Below are 18,511 nucleotides of genomic sequence, written 5' to 3'. Positions count from 1 at the left end.
AGTCCGATGCCGTGGGACCCACCAATCAGTGAGTGTTCTTTCACAGAACTGTTCTCTGAATGATAAGAATAGCAGAAAATTGTTTTCAACCGGAACACATTCTATACAAATTGAAATATCTCGAACTACAAACTTTTTAACCATCCAAATTTGAATAGGAAGGCTCAGAGAATTCATGAACAATGAAACCTATGTAAAGTTGTAAACTGAATTTATTTCTCCAATCAGATCTGTATCTTGTAGCAAATCATGAATCGTGGGACCTGACAACCTCTTGGTTTCAACAAAAGCATATACAAGGGTATATATGGATTGTAACTACACCATCTACAGGACTACAACAGGAACAGACCATCAAGTACATTTCCTGGAGGAACTTCACTGCATTGTAACTCGTTCTAATGCTCACTGTTTGCACAAACAAATCTGGAGCCTAAATTAACATCAAGTATCATCCTTCGAGTTATTGTGGGACTGATAGATAAAAATGTCCATCTCGTGGCACCATCAGATGTATCTATGAATCTAAGTTGGTGGGTCTCAACTTTAGTCACCGCTAACCCTCCATGGGTGAACCCCGTCTGAGCTGCTGCATGCTTGGTTGGGTAGAAAGCTGTCTCCAAAGTCACTAGCCAATCTCATTTGCATTTCTTCCTGTGGAGAAAGAATTCTGATGCACCGTATGCAGTTCACGAAGTCCCTACAAATGCAAAAAGCCGCCAATCTTTAGTAACCAAAGTGCAAACAAGAGTTAGATTGGAAACTAAATGATAGGCTTCATGACAATTTGGTCTAGTTTCTCGATCAGAAAAGACCACGGTAGAAAATTTTGCAGTTTCTTCAATCCGATGAGACAACAGCAGAAAATTTTGCAGTTACACAGTAAAAAGACGACCACTTTTTCTTTACCAGTAAGTATTTAGGTGAAGTTCGAGATATCAGTTTACGCACAGTGCCAAAATAAGGTTCACAACTAAAGGTTGAAGCATCAATCAAATACCAAACTCGCTTAGAAGACTTTTTCCATTGCAGGAAGCCATGGTAATTAAGGCTACCTCCCTCCCTCCCTCCCTCTCCACGCTACAAATGCAAAAAACAAAAAAGGCTTAAATGACTTACTCCCATGGGTCATCTCCAACTAATAGAACATCCTTCTCGTGGTCTTCATAAACTAGCTTCCAGCCACCTCTATTTTGGTCACTGAGTTGCCCCTCGATACCAAACATCCGAGCAACATCATGTTTCAGTTCATCATATCCGGAATATTGATTAATGTCGATAGACCTTCCAACAGCACCACGCTTGTGCACCTGTAGATAAAATAAATCCCATGGTCAGTACAGTGCTGTGTGTGAAAGTGAGCCTATGACCCCAAATTGTTTCATGAACATTGCTTGATCACATCACTCTTCTAAATAATGTGGAAATCGAGCAACACACAATTTTATTTTGCTATAATCTAAGTTTACCTGCACAAACTGATTTAATCAACAACAAGTTACCAAAGTTAGTTTGAGTATCATTGGTGTCGAAGTCAGGCCTAGAATATTAGAACTCCACAGTAAAGTATATTTGGTCAATTTAAAATAAGTAACGTTCTATTTGTTTAAATAGAACACCATACTAATTCTGGTGGGATAATGCAAAGTACAATGCAACTTGGTTGACATTCCATATTGTTGTGAAATGCCAAGCTGGAGCTAAGCCAAATAACAGACCTTTGTGTAGGTTCGTATTCGTTGATGTGCAGGACGTGGAGGCCGGGAATTTCTATTTAAGAATGGGGTATCATTGATTGATGAATCTATAGAATTGAATGCAATTTCAGCAACACCAAATGAATGTGAAATCATCGAAGATGATAACTCTTGCTGAGAATCCTTTGATGAAATGTAATCAGAGATGCCATGTCCTGGCATCTGATCCATGTACTTCTCGGTTTCAAAGTTATTTGCAAGCAAAGCATCCGCATTAAGAGACTCAAGATGTCCATCAATGTTTGCCCCAAATAGAAAGTTATTTCCTGGATCTGTAACCTCAAACTCGCTATCTGGAACTGTTTCTCTTAACAGCTGATGCTGATTGAAGGATGAAGATGGAAAGTTTTGATGCAATGATCCATCAGCCTGAGAAAGGCAAACTGAATTAGCTGAAGAGGATGTGTCCAGATAATCCATCTGAGTGTTGTTCACGTAGTCTTGCCTGGTACCTGGCTTTTGTTCAGCCATCTTGGGAATCATCACCATTTGCTGTGTACTCTCATAAGGTTTCATGCCTTGTTCAAGTGTAGGGCTCACTATAGCAGATGATTGAGGTGTCTTGGCCACAGCAAGTAAACTTTTGTCCTTGGAGCTACATGGAACTGATTGCGAAAGAACAGGATTATTGTTTGTGGGTGGTGATGTTGACGAAGAGGGAACATCTTCTGTCTTCAACGACTGCACTCCACCTGGCACATGCAAAAAGCGAGCACCCACGGAGGTAGCAATTTCTGGGTTTGCAACAGATGCAGCATTCCCAGGGAAATCTTGAATTGGTTGGTGAGGTTGAGTCTTTTGCTGTGTCAGGTACTGGATAGTGTTACTGTTATGCATACCACCCACTTGTGCACATTGCTGAGCAGACGACTGGGAATTGGAATTTACAGTTTGATGCTGCAAGTCCAAGATCATTTTCTGCTGCTCCATTACCAAAGGCTGCTGAGGCTGTAGAGCCTTCAATAGTTGAATTTTCATTTGATGATCAGATAGCTGTGTGATCATGTTCATATCATTGGGTACCTGAATAGGTTGGATCTTTATTTGCTGCTGTTCCTGCACTGACTGCTGAACCTGCAGTGGCTGCCGCTGCAAATGTGGTTGCTGTTGCTGCAGAAGGTGGATTTGTTGGGTACCACTTTGAAGAATTGTGTGATTTTGAACCAAAGGTTGTTGCTGGATTTGAGCCTGGACAATGACTTGAGATTGCTGAGGCTGGGCCTGGAGAATGACTTGAGGTTGCAGGAGCTGGTTCTGGACAACAAATTGAGGCTGTGCAACACTTTTCATTGGTTGGTTGCCTTGCACTGGTTGAGTGATCGCATGCTGCTTCTGTTCGGGATTGCAATCTTGAACTACCTTCTGAGATACCATAACACTTCCTGATTGGTTTGGTGTAGCTATCACTTTTGCTAACTGTTCGGTCTGCTGGTTTTGTGGAGGTAGCAGCGAAGTGTTGAACTGGATGTTATTTTGTTGCAGGAACTGGGGTTGGAAGCTGATTTGCCTTGACAGATCAGCTGCAGCCAGAGTTTGTACAGGTTTGCCAGCTAATGAGTTTAGCAATTCGGGTTGCCCAACTGTGCTAGTGAGCGAGGGATTCTGTTGCATCCACTGAACTAAACTTAATCCAGGAACTAAGTTATTCTGAGTATTCAGATCTTTCTTGTAAATCTCCTCACCAAACCATGGCATGGTCCGCTTAAAAAGATTTTCCATGTCAGAGGTCTCATCATCTACAGATATGATTAGGTTATTAGAAGAAACAATCAAATATACAGGAAAAGAAACCTTTGTTATTTATTTGAAAGGATATGCAGTTAAAAACTTCAATGGCACATCTACCATTAGATTCATTAATAGAGTGGAATGTTGTTAGGCCAAATAATTGAGGTTCTGTATCTAGTCCTCCAGTTACAAATGTAAGTCCATTTAAGGTTGTCCCAAGTCTTCCTTTTCTAACTTTGCCTACAATATCTATAGAAATATATTATCTCAAATAAATATACTTTTGCATTAGAAAGTAGTTTTCATAATAAATCTAGTAATGTTAATCCTGAGTTGTCAACCTATATAGAATTTTAGAATAGATGGTAAAGTTACAAAAAGTTTGACTAACAAACCTAGATGGACTTATGATCGGGGAAGTACCTGTTATCCCTGGTTGTCTTGGACGTTTTGCAGTGAACAATGGTGAGGGATAGATGAAGAATGGAGCAATGACAGGTTCAATCTCCCAGAGGGAAACCCTGGTGCGCCTCTCACTTGGTGCAGCTTCATCCCATGCAACCTGCACCAAATACTTCTTTCATAAAAACACAAAGGGGAATGTAGCAAGGTTTGCGTATTTAGTTTGACTGATCAGACCAGACCTGAATATTGCGCCACTGAGAGTTTTTCCACCTTACAGGATCCATATCACTTACACCTGTTATTGTTCCCATGTACCTGCAGACAGTTGACAGAGATTCCTACTTTTTTTAGAAAGAATTTAAAACTGGGTAGAGAAGAAAACTGCATGCATGTCAAAACATGATACACCAAAAGTCCAGATGCCACACTGGTGAATTCCAGACAACCAATTGTGCACCAGAAGATCCACAAATCATTTTTCTAAAGTAACTTGGATGTCAATGAGGATAGGTCATGCACTCCGCTTGTTAGCTGAAGCTGGAAATATATACCTTCTTGTCCCAGATTCTTCTGTTTCAAACATCATTCTAAACCGCATGCCAAGAGATAGTTGGTTGCTATAGACAGCCTTCTGGTACTTGGCGAAAGGAATCACAAATTCTGAAGGACTTGCCCTGCAGGGGGGGAAAGCAGTCCAACTGAAACTTGCAGTACATCACTTCTTTATATACTAAGCCTTGCAGAAGATGATATTTACCTTGGGTTATAGAATACCGTGAATTGGCTGTTGCTAGCTGCTGCATGGGCTGCAGAAGCAAGAATACCAATATGCATACTGTCACTAGACAAAACAGATGATGAGAGGTTAACAGGTTGCCTATTTGCTCGCCTTATTCCCAACAGGAGTTGCTGCCTTGCATCCCTACAATAAAAAAGGCAGGAAGTTCAGTGACATTAGTTACACTCTGTGTAGGTTAATTTTCTGTACTACTCTCCAGGAATATCAAGACAGGAATTAGCTGAACATCCATGGAAAGATAAGGTCTTCACCTCCAACACTTTACCTAATAAATAAGACTGAATCACCAGCAAGAAGTCTCTTTCCACTGACAAATAGGCTCCAGCCGGTAGTCAGCAAATGCCTTTTAGGCTGGCCTGTGAAGAGGAATAAAACTATTCGTAAAATTTGGAAAGATGTGTTGATGAAATAGCAAGGGAGGTTAATTATCAAAACATAATCTGAAAGTTATAAAGCAAAAGAACCAAGTGATTTTTGAATATGAACTACTAACTTTTTTGAATATGAACTACTAACTTTTATTAGCTTTGCTTCATGCCTAGAAGGGAACTTTATTATAATAATTTTTATGACTTGCCTCTATATATATGACGGAATGTCCAGATTGAATCATGCAAATCCCTGGCCTGCAGTTCCTGAGCAGGAGGCTGCATTGAGAAGTCCTATACAGTGCAGCAAAAACAAATTAGAAGGGATTAAGCAGCCAACAATTCAATTGTTGCAAATCATAAGATGTAAAGTGTTCTTACAAGATGGGGGAAAATTCGCTCAGCAGCACGCCGTGGCACAGAGAAACCTCCATGAGTGCTAGTATCACTTGCAGTCAGTGTTTTACAGAAGAATTCTGTCAGTGGTCTGGTTTGTTTCAGTGCAAGCTCTGATGCCAGCAATGTTTCCTTGTCACACTGTGTCACCTAACAGTCCCAATTCCAAAATTAAGGTGTACAGGTACATCCTATAATACAAATGACATAATTGAAGATAGGGAAGTATGACCTACATTGTTAACTGGTTGCAGAGTCATTCGAGCATAAACCTCATCTGTGTCAGGATCAGCCTGTCAAAGTATGTTCAGATATCATTGCTAACACGGTAGTAGTTTAGTCACAGTTATTTTCCACTTCGTACTAGAATCATCGCTTACATGCATGGTAACACTACTGAGGATGCATATAAGCTTAGACGGAAGATTTGGATAGCTTGGAATTTTGGCATCTGCGTCCTTTTGCATAGATGATGCTACCTGAAAATGGGTATCAAGGAGTGAGAATTGTTCACAAAACTACCCTGTGAGTTGAAGTATCAGCCTTCACAAAACAAATGATTAAGCATCAAGTAGACAAACCCAACCGACGAAAATTAAAGAAACTCGTTCCTTCTTATTAGAAATCTGAAACAAACTAAGACCACACTTTGTTCAGCTGCAAGGAGAGAAAAGGAAGGACCAACCGTCGAAAATCATGTAAAGGGGCATAAAAAAAAGCATTATACTTTTGTGCTCAGAAACGTCGCCCCAGAAAGGCGAGAATTATATCAAGTACAACATTACTATAGCGATCGCGAAATTAAGTCTTAATTCTGCAACACAGGGAAAAAGATCTGAGCCCCAATTTTTTTTCCTCCGCCGATGCATAAAAGGCCACCGAAAGAGAAAAGAAACGTCTTTTTTTTTCTACTCATCAGGAGACAAACGGAAACTAATCATTTGGCGGCGAAGCTCAAGAACCAATTGAACCAATTGCCGCCAGGCGGCGGACCAACCATGAAACGACACACCAACATTTCCCCGGAGAACACGAGGCCACGACAAGAAACAAGCGAAACAAGGCCACAAAAAGCGCAAGAATAAAATGAAGGAATACAAGGAGCGATTTCGCTCATTGGGTGCGGGGTAAAATCAGCAGCTTTGATCAAGAATCGCCAGGAGGGAGGGGGGAAGGAACCTGCTCGCTGTGGCCCTGGGGGAAGTAGACGACGAGGCTCCCCGCCGGCGGCAGCGCGACGAGCGGCCCCGCGCACGCATACCACAGCTCCTGGTTCACCTTCGTGCCCCCGCCGCCCCCCTCGCCTCCGGCCCCGCCGGAGCTCGTCCCCGGCGCCGCCATCCCCACCTCCCCCGCCACCCGGCCAACCACACCGGCCTCGAACTACCTCCTCCTGCCCCGCCGCCGCCGCCGCAGCCCGGGAGGCATCGCCGGATGCGCGCCGGCGAGGAGGGTGGGCAGGTTTGATGAGGAGCAGCCCCCAAGAAGAGAAAGCAAAGAGCCAAAGACCCGGCAGTCGCAAAGAGAGGAGCAAAAAAAAATAGCACTAGCGACGCAGCGTCGCCCTGCTGATGCTTGGCCGAGCTGCCTACTACTGGCTACCGTACTGCTAATCCGCTTGTTAATTGCCGGTTACTTGCTGGCCTAGGCTGATTAGTTCATTGATTAATCAGCACATCTGGACGCAGCACGAGTGGACCAGAATTTTATATGCATGATTCGCACGGACAAGCGTGCGCCTTTGCGCGTGTGAACTTTTGCTCATTCCCCCCTTTTTTTCCTGACAGGCTGAAATTAAAGGAAAACCTGAAGTGACAAGAATTTCTCAGCAAAGAGCCTTTTATTTTGAAGTAAGTCACTTAACATTTTTATTTTAAGAAAAAAAATCCATGCTCCACTAAGAAACATTGGCCGTGTTTGGTTTTTTTCACGGAATTACTGTAGCACGCTTTGACCGCTAATTTAGGGTATCAAATGAAGTCTAATTACAAAACCACCTCCACAACCCCCCGTGTAAATCGCGAGACGAATCTAATGAGGCCTTTGATCGCGTGATTCGAGGATGGTACTGTAGCATCACTGTAGCAAATCATCGATTAATTACCATCATTAGATTCGTCTCGAAAAGTTACACTCATCCCTGAAAAGGTTTTGCAAATAGACTTCATTTAGTACTCCATGCGGACGTTCGTCTTTTTGTGTAAAGTTGATTTGATGGGTAACCAAACACGGCCATTTATAGTCACTAGTGTGTCGGAAACTCTTGTAAGGTTGTGTCTTTGGCAGAGGTCGGGAATATTTCAAGGAGCTGTATCCCCTTGATGTAACGACATGAAATTAATAAAATTTGAAGTTTGAAGTTTGAAGTTTTTGCGGGAGCTGTATCCACTTAACTTTTTGCAGTTTGAAGTTTAATCATTAGGCAATGAAGAAGATGGCTTGCATCATTAATTGTACTTTATTGCATATATGACACCTCGAACCAATGTCGGCTCCATCCCATTGTCTTACTTTATTTTTCTCTCTGCCTTTTCTTCTGATCTGCCACTTTTTCTAGTTTCATGGCTTTTGGTTCTGGAGAAAAAAAGGTTGGCAAGAGACTACTAGTCGATTACAGCAGACTTTCTTGCTAGTTCATGGTTTCGTGACAATGCATGTACTATTTCCTACAAGTGCAAACGTGAGCTCCTTCCATGAAGCACACGACGCTTTGGACGTGTCGTTCGAGTAATAAGCTAGACTGGTAGTTAAAGAGGCTGGCGATGTATATATTTGCATGTGCTTTTATCAATTTGCTGGTTCGTAGTTGCTGATGGAACACGGCAACTACGCAGGATCAGAGAGCTTAACTACTGTTAGGCGAGACCAAACCAAATTAAGGCTGCAAAGCAAGCCCTTAACCACTACCATATATGCAACCATATTAATAGTGATGTCTCTTTAGCAGAATAACTTTTGCAATAGAGACAGCAGGAAGGAAAACATAACACACCTGTGGATGACGAGTGATATGTACCAAGCTCTGGGTTGAGAGAACAATATTTTTAACGACCGTGTCTGAGCATATTTTTCACTAAGAGAAAAAAGAGTTTTTTACAAAAGAAAGTGATCTCGATAGAGATTACAAGAGCCCGCAAAAACCAAAGAAAAGATTTACATCGTGATCATGTCGCGACCTATAAGAAAAACTCCTCAACCATGGGAGACCCATGCGTTATCTCGGGTCGAGTGAAGAATAAACACCACTCATTCACTTTTTTGAGAGAGAAAAAAAAGCCTTCTTGACTACCCAAGCTTGACTTGTCAGCGTACAGAATTGACGGTGATAATTAGTGACCAGAGGTGACCAGCATATTATGTTTAAAATATACACAAACATATGATTTTGGAACCATTGATCAGCCTGTATATAGTCACCTAAAGAAACTTAACCATCATGCTAGCTAGTGGGAATACCACTATCTATTCACAAAAGCAAACAGTTTTGTCTGCAACATCAAGATAATATTTTTGACTTTTTTACCACTAAATTAATACTAGTATAGAAAGCATACAAAATAAAAAGGTTCCTTTAGTGGTAAAAAAATACCAGTATAAAACATATTTAACATAATTTATAACATTTGAACCGACTTTTGATGGTCAAAAGTTTAAACGTGTTGACGGCATGTAATCCAAACATAAACAAATTTTTTTGTGGCTGATGGTAGCATGTGGGGGAGGTGTAGTAGGCAAAGAAAAGTCTGGAAATTTGGTGCTTTCTGAAACTGTAAATGTGCTCCGTTTGCAGTGGTCTACCAGATTACAGCTCTCGATCTTCCCATCTGAAGAATCCAAACGATACAGATTTAGAAGTACTTCCCTGCAAGCCAGCACTGTTGCTCCGCTGTGTGTAAACGCGTGGAAACTGCAAGGCAAAATCGCTGCTAATAAGGTCAAAGATGCCTTACCAGAGGCAGTGTCATAACAATCCTCCAAAAGCTCAATATTTTTGGACGGGGAAAGTTGCTTTCTTTGTCCACATGGCCGCTATAGACATACGGACAAACGGGGACCCAAAATGCTGGAGCAGCTGCATGTGAGGAATGGAGTTCTTGACACCATGCACGAGTTCAGAACGAAAAGGTGATCTGATCGGATCGAGGAGGTATAGTTTTTCTTTGAAAAAAAAACTCTGTTTCCAAAGGTTTGACAAAGTTTATCCCAATTACCCGTCCAGTAATCCCTGATTTATTTTTCTTTGATTTGCTTTCTGAATTGTGATGCGCCTGATCGAAATGAACATTCACAGATGCAGGTGCAGTCGGCAACGTTGTCGTATGTGTCGGTTGCAACTCGCAGCCAACCATGGATTGAGTTCTCATGCGTCCTTTGCCATACGTTCTCGCGATCTCGCTGCAGCAAGCTTAGCAGAGAGGGGCCAGAGGGCCATTCATGTTCATGAGCATGTGGCTTAGCTTCGCAGCTCCTTTATCTGCATCCCCCGGCCCTAGCAGCTGACCCTGACAGAGACGCCACTACCTCTTGCAGTCTTGCTGCTCACTAGCTCATCACACTCCATCTGTCAGTCACCACCAATGGATCCATGATTCTGGCTACGATCTGTTTCCAGTTTCCAAGGCTTTACTCTGCATTGCTTTTGTTTCGGCACATTCATCAGTCTGCGCCTGCGGCATGATGAGCCGAAGCTATTCCTTGATTATTGGTGAGCATACTACTCTGGCCATGATCTCTATATATATATTTCTGTGCTACACTCCTATTTCAGTTCATGAATCGTTTGCGTCGACGTGTCTGATATTCAGAGCATCAATGCAGAACGTGTATCAATAGAGAAGTGCTATGTGTATCATAATTTGATGATACATTCTCTATCTAAGGATAAAGCTCCTGAAGATCTTCTTTAGGTTTTGTTTGGCACATGGATGCATGCATCATGTCTGCTCAACTTCCTTTTATAGATAGATATAAATAAAGATTGGTGGGCTCCATATCTGAAAGTGATCGACTTATACATTTTCGTGTCTCTAGAAATCTTGTTTAAAATTAGCATGGATTGTTCTAAATTGTAGCAAGACAAGATATATTTTGAAATGCCCGTATGTACTACCATTTTCTCGAAAAGATATCGTGCGGTCAATTGAACGCACAATTAATAATATTTGGTGTCTCGATGCATGGCTAAAACTAATTTTTTAGAGCAAATTAAAGTTCACTGCTAAAACTAATCATTTCAAAATCATGTCATTTTTTTTGTAACCTTGTCGCTGTCGGCCTTGAGGCATGCATGATGCCACCACCACTGATTGACGGTGGTTATCGCTTATTTCGTTCTGTTCGATCGATCGTAGAACATCAAGCGAAAGTCATCAGGAAAAGGAAACTTGCTAGCTGGTTCTGCCAAAAAAAAAGTCAATGCAATTCCTTCGTCTTGAGTGGGTACCCGATCTCTGTTAGCCCTAGACACCATTGTTGGCAAGCCAGCTTCACAAGGAACGTTCAGAGGCTATGGAGATACACGTAAACAAGGTCACAAGCATCGGTTGCGACCAACCAACGATGGATCAGTTCGCAGTAGGCTGCCGTGGCCATGCTCTACAGTTCGCGGCGAGTGACGCTGCACCAAGCTACTAGCTGCTAGAGGCCAATAGGCCATGCATGTTCTTGCTAGCTAGCTCCTTGTCCCTGCTGAATTATTTGCGTGCCTAGCTGACAGTGACGGGCACTCTTCCTGCTACTCACCAATGGATCAACGGATGAATGGTTTCGGTTGGGGATTTCCTTTCCAAATTTCGAGGCTTTCTCTATCCTCATTTCTTTTCCGTGATATTAGGGAAGTTTATATTTTGTCTAAAAATAAAGTGTATATAGGCGTATGTCCCAATCTATATATAATCTGCATTGCTTTCTGCACATTCAGTGACAATGCAAAGATGGGCCCAAGATATTCCCTTGACTGGCTACTAGCATGGTCCTGCTCATCCTGCAAGGCATTATCTATTTCTGCATCTCAGGGCAGGTACAACGGGTTGTTGACTGCCGTAGACACAATGCAATTTTGCAAAATTCCCCTCCGCGAGCTACAGTTTAAGCTGCCTCTTCCACTCATTCATCTACGACCTGTGGCTCGTGCTCCTAGGTGTTTCGATGAGACTGCCATCCGTTGTACAGCCTGATGCATGGAGACGGCAACGCCAAAGGATTTACTGCGTGCAGTAGGGTGTGCCTGTTTATGCTTGCTCCCTGCTCCCTGCTCTGACTTGCTTCTCGTTTTGCCGTTGTACCTGCACAAGAGCAAGGAGATGGAGTAGCCTCAAGAGCAGGGTAAGAGGATTTCTTGGGCTGTCAGCATGCGCTTCTCTTTGTCTTTAGAAATATCGAAATTACTGAGTATCACCCTTTGCTTCTTAGATGATGCAAAATTGCAAATGAGCAAGATGTGGCTGGATCTTGAAGATCGTCATTTCATATGAATACGCACACATGCTTATTTTAAGAGTCATGCGAATTATTTGAATATATTGTGCATTCTCTCATATATGCAACAAAATGGCTACAAAAATTAAATATGCGCTAGATCCCCATGATTTGTGTGTCAAAGGATAAATTAAACATCTTGCAGACAGCTAAATAGACAGCCCATTGTATAAGCTATCTGTTTAACCTGTCTTTTTTGGAAAAAAGACAATAGTTGTCTGTATTATTGTACTTGCCCTCAGTTCAGGAGCCTTGTGTCGTCGACGTGTCAGATCGTATCTCCATTCTCCACTCGAGTCTAATCAGTGTTGCAGTGCAGACTATGTGTTTGCAAAAAAAAAAAAGTTTATGTTTTTTGCATGATTCACAGTATATTGGATGTTTCGTGAGCGAAGAGACCGGGCGATGGGTATCCACACTTTGAAACTTGAAAATGAATCCTTTTAAACCATGACAAATTCCTTTGAATTTTTCTGCATGTACGACTATTTTCCAAAAAAAAATCATGTGGCATGGCAGGGCAGGCATCAAAATATGCACCTTGCACTTAGGGTAATCATTCCAAAACCCTTTCTCATGTAAAAATAAAACATCCAAAACCCCGTCAAATTCATTTGATCAAACAAAACCGTCAAATTTGTACTAGTGTAGTGGGTGGCGTGAATGCTACTGACCCGATTTCATTCAGCTCCGATGCAGAACTGCATGCATGCACCAGTCAGTGCCTACAGGCACTCATCGATGGCTGTGGATGTGACCCTGGTCCTTTTCTGCAAAATACGATCCTTCGGATAGAAAAGCAGGAATATATATTACCGTTTGATTCGAGGGCATACACTCCCTGCCAGCGATTGCTATTGCTGAATGCTGATAGCTGATTCCTTCTTGGCAATCATGTACAGTACAGGTTTGATTCGCCACCACATAGGTAACATCGTACGCATCTGTACGTCTCCATCAGCAAGTTCGTTATAACCATTCCTTCTAGATAGATTTTTGATGCAGTATGTTGACAGAACCGTCAAATTAAACCGGTTAATTAAGCGTAATGGCCATCATTTGCACACATCGGGCTCATTAACTTAATTAAACGTAACTTGACAGTCTGCTTCCAACCCATGGTCCGATCGAAACATCACCAGTAGTCTCGCATAACGGCGAGCGCAGAGAGTACAAGCATGAGTAATTACAAAAGTAGGATACAAAATATAAAATGATTTCAAAACATCCTTCAAGACATAATTTACAACAGTGGAGACAGCGGCGGAAGAAACTTTAAATTGAAAAGAGTTTTAATAGAAAACAAGTACACAAAAGGCGGTAACTACGGAGACGGGGACGTCACATCTAGTTCACAGATGTGAATCCTAATAAGCTTCAACCAGCAGTAGCTACCTCAAAAGCAAAAATAACCACAAACCCTGAGTATACTAATACCCAGCAAGGCCTACCCGACTATGGGTATACTTAACCCATTATCTAGACATGCAATCTCTTTGGCTCTGGAGTTTATTTTGCGGAAAAGACTACTAATAGTGGATCCTTACTTTTAAGATTTTAGCTCAATTTCTATATAGATTAAACATCAGCTATTATTTGCACAACTAACTAGAGCAAACATAGTGGAGTATTAAATTACAATTCAAAGTAACCATCATCAAATATAATCCATATTCCATATCATATTACTACGAGCTAACTCGGTGATCAAGGTGCTCATATCCGAGAGCGACTGACGGCGAATCGATCCGATTTAACCTTGCAAGGTGGACCTAACACACATCACATATAGGCCCCGTCGGACCCTACGTGGCAACCCTTCACATATGCCCACCGAATAGCCGAACCGCCCTACGACCCGGGACTGCTAGCCCCACCGATACCAACGAAGGGTCAGCCATAAGTTTGTATACTAGCTCCACTGGTGAAGACAGTATCAAGTCCGCCTACCGGTGCACATATGGTACTGAGCTTACCAGGTTTCGACTACCTCCTACTCCCGGCATGCGGTTAGTACTGTTCAAACTCGATCAGCAGGGCCAACAACGGTACGGGCCTTAATCGACATAGGTGGATGCTTACTTTTTATTCATATCATATCCATAACTATATTTCTTTCCGCCCGATCTCCATTTTCATACATCTCATCATCATTTCCAACATTCTCATTCCAACCGTATAGTTTCTGTACCTTGCGAGTGACAGAGAATCACTCGACTTCATCCTATATCTCGTGAGTGACAGGAAATCACTCGTCTTCTACCGAATCCTAATTAAGCTTGGCAGAACTAACGATCTACACATGCTAGTAGATTTACTGAGGAAACCTAGGGATCATGCAACTAAGGTTCCAAACAATTCCTAAAAACTTAATGCATAAGTAATTAATATATATAATGATTCATAATTTTAAATAGGAGTTATGCTCCGGGGCTTGCCTTTTTGTTGAGTGGGGTTAGTATTAATTCCGGCCTTGGGTTGGATCTTCACAAATTTCTTCCTGGGCCTGCTCCGTCAGCTCCTGACTTCACGATCAATATATGGGCGACGTCTCCGGCTACAGATTCTATATGTATGCAAAAGAAAATCCTATTAATGCAAAAGCATAACTCTAGTCCACCATTACTTACTAATTCCAAAATATACTAGTACATGGATTAATGGATTAACACACTAGGTGACGCGTTCGGAACATGTAGATTTTACAGTGAACTACACATCCCGAACACGAGCTACTGCCTAAACTGCAACATTTTTGGACTATCAAATCTGCACACACTAATTAATTAAGTATGAACCCAACTTAAATTGTAGCAGGGGCAAAAAGGGTAAATCATAAGAATAAATATTTTTCCTATGTAGGTCTAGATCTAAGCATTCAAACAAAATTGATTACATATTTTTAACAATTTTCCTTGATTTGATATGAATTTTATAAATCTCAGCCGAAATAACAAAAATAAAAAAAACCCACACCGGTCAGACCGGTGCCTATCACCGGTCAGACCGGTCTCGGCCGGTCTGGCCAGAGCACGCGGCGGCGCAGGGGGTGGCGCGGCGGCGGAGCAGCATTCCGGCGACGGTGATGCCGGCCGGCGGCGAGGCAGGGCGGAGTGGCGACTAGTGCGGTCGAGCAGGGCCGGGGCACGAGGCCGCGCGGACAGAGCCCGCGGCGGTGTTCCGGCGCCGGTGGCGCACGACGCAGAGGGGAAAAAGACCGGGGAGCACGATGGACTCACCACAAACCCGTTCTTGGGGTTGGTTTGACCGTAGGGTGGTCGGAGAAGTGGATCGACGCGAGGGGGCGGAGCTCGGGTTGGGCTCTAATGGCGGCCGGTGGTAGGGTTAAGGATTTCAGCCAACTCAGCCGGGGAGGAGCTCAGGTGATGGGCGGGGAAGGTGGAGGAGGTAGTGAGGGAGCTCGGGGCGCGAGGAATCGAGAGAGGATCGAGCGGGGGCGCGGATTTCGGCCGGTGGTGGCAAGCGGCGCGAGCTCGCTCGAGCTCTGATCGAGGAGGAAGAAGGGGCCGGGTGAGGAAGCGAAGAGCGACTTGGATACCGGGGAAGGGATGAGGTCACAGTGCATGACGAGGTGGCGGCGGCACGGACACCTAGGATGGCCGGCACGTGGCCACTCTCGCCGGCGACGCGCTGCGATCAGTGCAGCCGCGTAACCGGTCTGACCGGCCACTGAGACCAGTCGGACCGGTCCGGCTAAGCTAAACCCAAATTTGACTAATTTGATTCGTTTTGACTTTGCTAATCTAGTTTAGGGATTTCTAAACACCGGAGGTGTTACAGCCTTCCCCCTAAAAGAAATCTCGTCCCGAGATTACGTGCGATGATTAAAACAAAGAGACATGTGCTTAATGTTTAGTACCTCGATTGGCATCAAGAAACTGGGGATATTGAGATTTGAGGAAATCCTCTATTTCCCAGGTAGCTTCTCATTCGGTGTGATTACTCCACTGGACTTTATAGAAGTTGATGGTTTGATTTCGAGTGACCCGAGTCTTGTGATCAACAATTCTTACTGGATGCTCTGGATATACAAGATCGGGCTCCACTTGTAACTTCTCTATGTCAATCACTTTGCTTGGAACACGTAGGCATTTCCTGAGCTGGGAGACATGGAATATATTATGAACCGCGGATAATTGCGCAGGAAGTTCTAGGCGATATGCTACCGGCCCACATCGCTCAACGATAGGAAAAGGCCCAACATAGCGAGGGGTGAGCTTTCCCTTCACACCGAACCGTTAGACCCCTTTCATTGGAGATACCCACAAATAGACATGATCTCCCACTTGGAACGAGATCGATTCACGTTTCTTGTCCGCATAGCTTTTCTGCTGGGATTGGGCTATTTTCAAATTTTCCTGTATAAACCGGACTTGTTCTTCTGCCTCACTGACCATATCAGGGCCGAATACATTTCTTTCACCGGCTTCTAACCAATTCAATGGAGTTCTACACCTCCGCCCATATAATGCCTCAAAAGGAGCCATTCTGATGCTTTATTGATAGCTATTGTTGTAAGAGAATTTGGCTAGTGGCAGACATTCATCCCATTTCTTGGTATAAGTAAGGACACATGCTCTGAGCATATCTTCCAGAATCTGATTTATTCGCTCAGTTTGACCATCAGTCTGAGGATGATATGCTGAACTACGAATAAGCTGAGTACCCAGTGAGGCGTGCAACTGTTCTAAAAAACGCGCAATGAATTGTGAACCTCTGTTGGATATAATTGTCTTAGGAATACCATGAAGACTCACAATGCACGCAATATATAGCTCAGCATATTGATGAGACTTATACCCTGTTTTTACTGGAAGAAAATGAGCGGACTTTGTGAGGCGATCCACTATAACCCAAATGGAGTCATACCCTTTTGAAGTCTTGGGTAGGCCAACAATGAAATCCATACTAATATTTTCCCACTTCCATGACGGAATATTCAGTGGTTGAAGCATACCTGCCGGCCTTAAATGGCTCACCTTTACCCTTTGACAAGTGTCACACTCTGATACATATTTAGCGATTTCCCGCTTCATTTTAGTCCACCAAAACCATTGTTTCAGATCTTGATACATTTTATTGCTGCCCGGATGGATAGAATACCGAGAGAGGTGAGCTTCATCTAGAAGTTGTTTCCTAAGCTCTAAATCTTTTGGTACCACTAATCTGTTCTTGAACCACAGAACACCATCTTCATCTTGACGGAAACACTCAACTCTGCTATCATTTTCTGCAAGTCTCTGCTGAATCTTATTCATTCCCTTATCATGTTTCTAAGCTGAAATAATTTTGTCATGCAGAGTAGGTGTGAGAACCAGATTAGCCAGAGTGCCATAGGGTACAATCTCTAGATTCAACCTCTCCATTTCGTGGCAAAGAGCATCATCATAGGAGATAGACGAAATAGAGTTGCAATGTGCCTTGCGGCTCAATGCATCTGCAACCACATTGGCCTTTCCGGGGTGATAATGCACTTCAAGCTCATAATCCTTGATCAATTCTAGCCATCGCCTTTGACGCATATTCAAATCAGCTTGAGTGAAAAGATACTTGAGACTTTTGTGGTCAGTGTAGATATGACAAGGACTACCCAAGAGATAATGTCGCCATATCTTCAGAGCATGAACTACAGCAGCTAATTCCAAATCATGAGTTGGATAGTTTTCCTCGTGACATTTGAGTGACCTAGAAGCATATGCAATTACTCGGTTCTCCTACATGAAGACACAACCAATACCAGTACCAGATGCATCACAGTAGATATCAAATGGTTTTGTGGTATCGGGTTGAGCCAGGATAGGTGCAGAAGTTAAAAGTTTTTTCAGAGTGCGGAAAGCCTCTTCACATTTGTCACTCCAATGAAATTTGACACATTTCTTGAGTAGCTCGGTCATAGGCTTAGCAATTTTTGAAAACTCTGGAATGAACCGACGATAATACCCAGCCAATCCTAGAAAACTGCGGATTTCTTTAACTGATATTGGAGCCTCCCAATCCAACACATCTTGAACTTTTCCTGGATCAACTGAAATACCTTCGGCGGATATAACATGACCTAAGAAAGGGACTTCTTTAAGCCAAAATTCACATTTGCTTAATTTTGCATATAGCTTGTGCTCTCGTAGGCGTTGAAGAACAATACGAAGGTGCTTGGCGTGCTCTTCATCATTCTTGGAGTATATAAGGATGTCATCAATGAATACCACAATAAACTTGTCCAATTCAGGCATGAAGACCGAATTCATAAGTACATGAAGTAAGCTGGAGCATTGGTCAATCCAAAAGACATAACTAGGTACTCAAATAATGCATAGCGAGTGGAGAAAGCAGTCTTTGGAATGTCCTGAGGTCTGATCTTTATTTGGTGATAACTAGATCGAAGGTCTATCTTAGAAAATACCTTAGCTCCAGCTAACTGATCAAAGAGAATATCAATGCAAGGCAATGGGTATTTATTCTTGATGGTAACCGCATTTAGAGGCCGGTAATCAACACACAACTTCAGACTTTGGTCTTTCGTTTTCACAAATAAAGCTGGGCATCCCCAAGGTGATGAGCTT

At 42.8% G+C, this 18,511-nt stretch overlaps 1 protein-coding gene across 2 annotated transcripts; it reads right to left on the bottom strand.

Moving 5' to 3' along the window:
- Positions 1–190: 190 nt before the first annotated feature.
- LOC120679993 (auxin response factor 21-like) lies at positions 191–7,061 on the bottom strand. Of its 2 annotated transcripts, XR_005677424.1 has the most exons (14): positions 6,633–7,061; positions 5,834–5,932; positions 5,690–5,746; positions 5,439–5,603; positions 5,267–5,351; positions 4,955–5,045; positions 4,648–4,812; positions 4,442–4,564; positions 4,130–4,205; positions 3,909–4,047; positions 1,719–3,493; positions 1,120–1,310; positions 487–700; positions 191–358 (listed from the first exon to the last, which is right to left on the bottom strand). XR_005677424.1 is itself a non-coding variant. In XM_039961641.1 (13 exons), the coding sequence occupies exons 1-13, from the start codon at positions 6,792–6,794 to the stop codon at positions 547–549; spliced, it is 3,282 nt and encodes a 1,093-aa protein (XP_039817575.1). In that variant the 5' UTR covers positions 6,795–7,061; the 3' UTR covers positions 191–546. The 2 variants fall into 2 exon arrangements, 1 of the variants encoding a protein (XP_039817575.1); XM_039961641.1 differs by having other exon boundaries at positions 191–700.
- Positions 7,062–18,511: the final 11,450 nt, after the last annotated feature.

The sequence above is a fragment of the Panicum virgatum genome, chromosome 6N (assembly GCF_016808335.1).
Source record: "Panicum virgatum strain AP13 chromosome 6N, P.virgatum_v5, whole genome shotgun sequence".
NCBI lineage: Eukaryota > Viridiplantae > Streptophyta > Magnoliopsida > Poales > Poaceae > Panicum > Panicum virgatum.
This window is presented reverse-complemented; position numbering and strand designations above follow the sequence as displayed.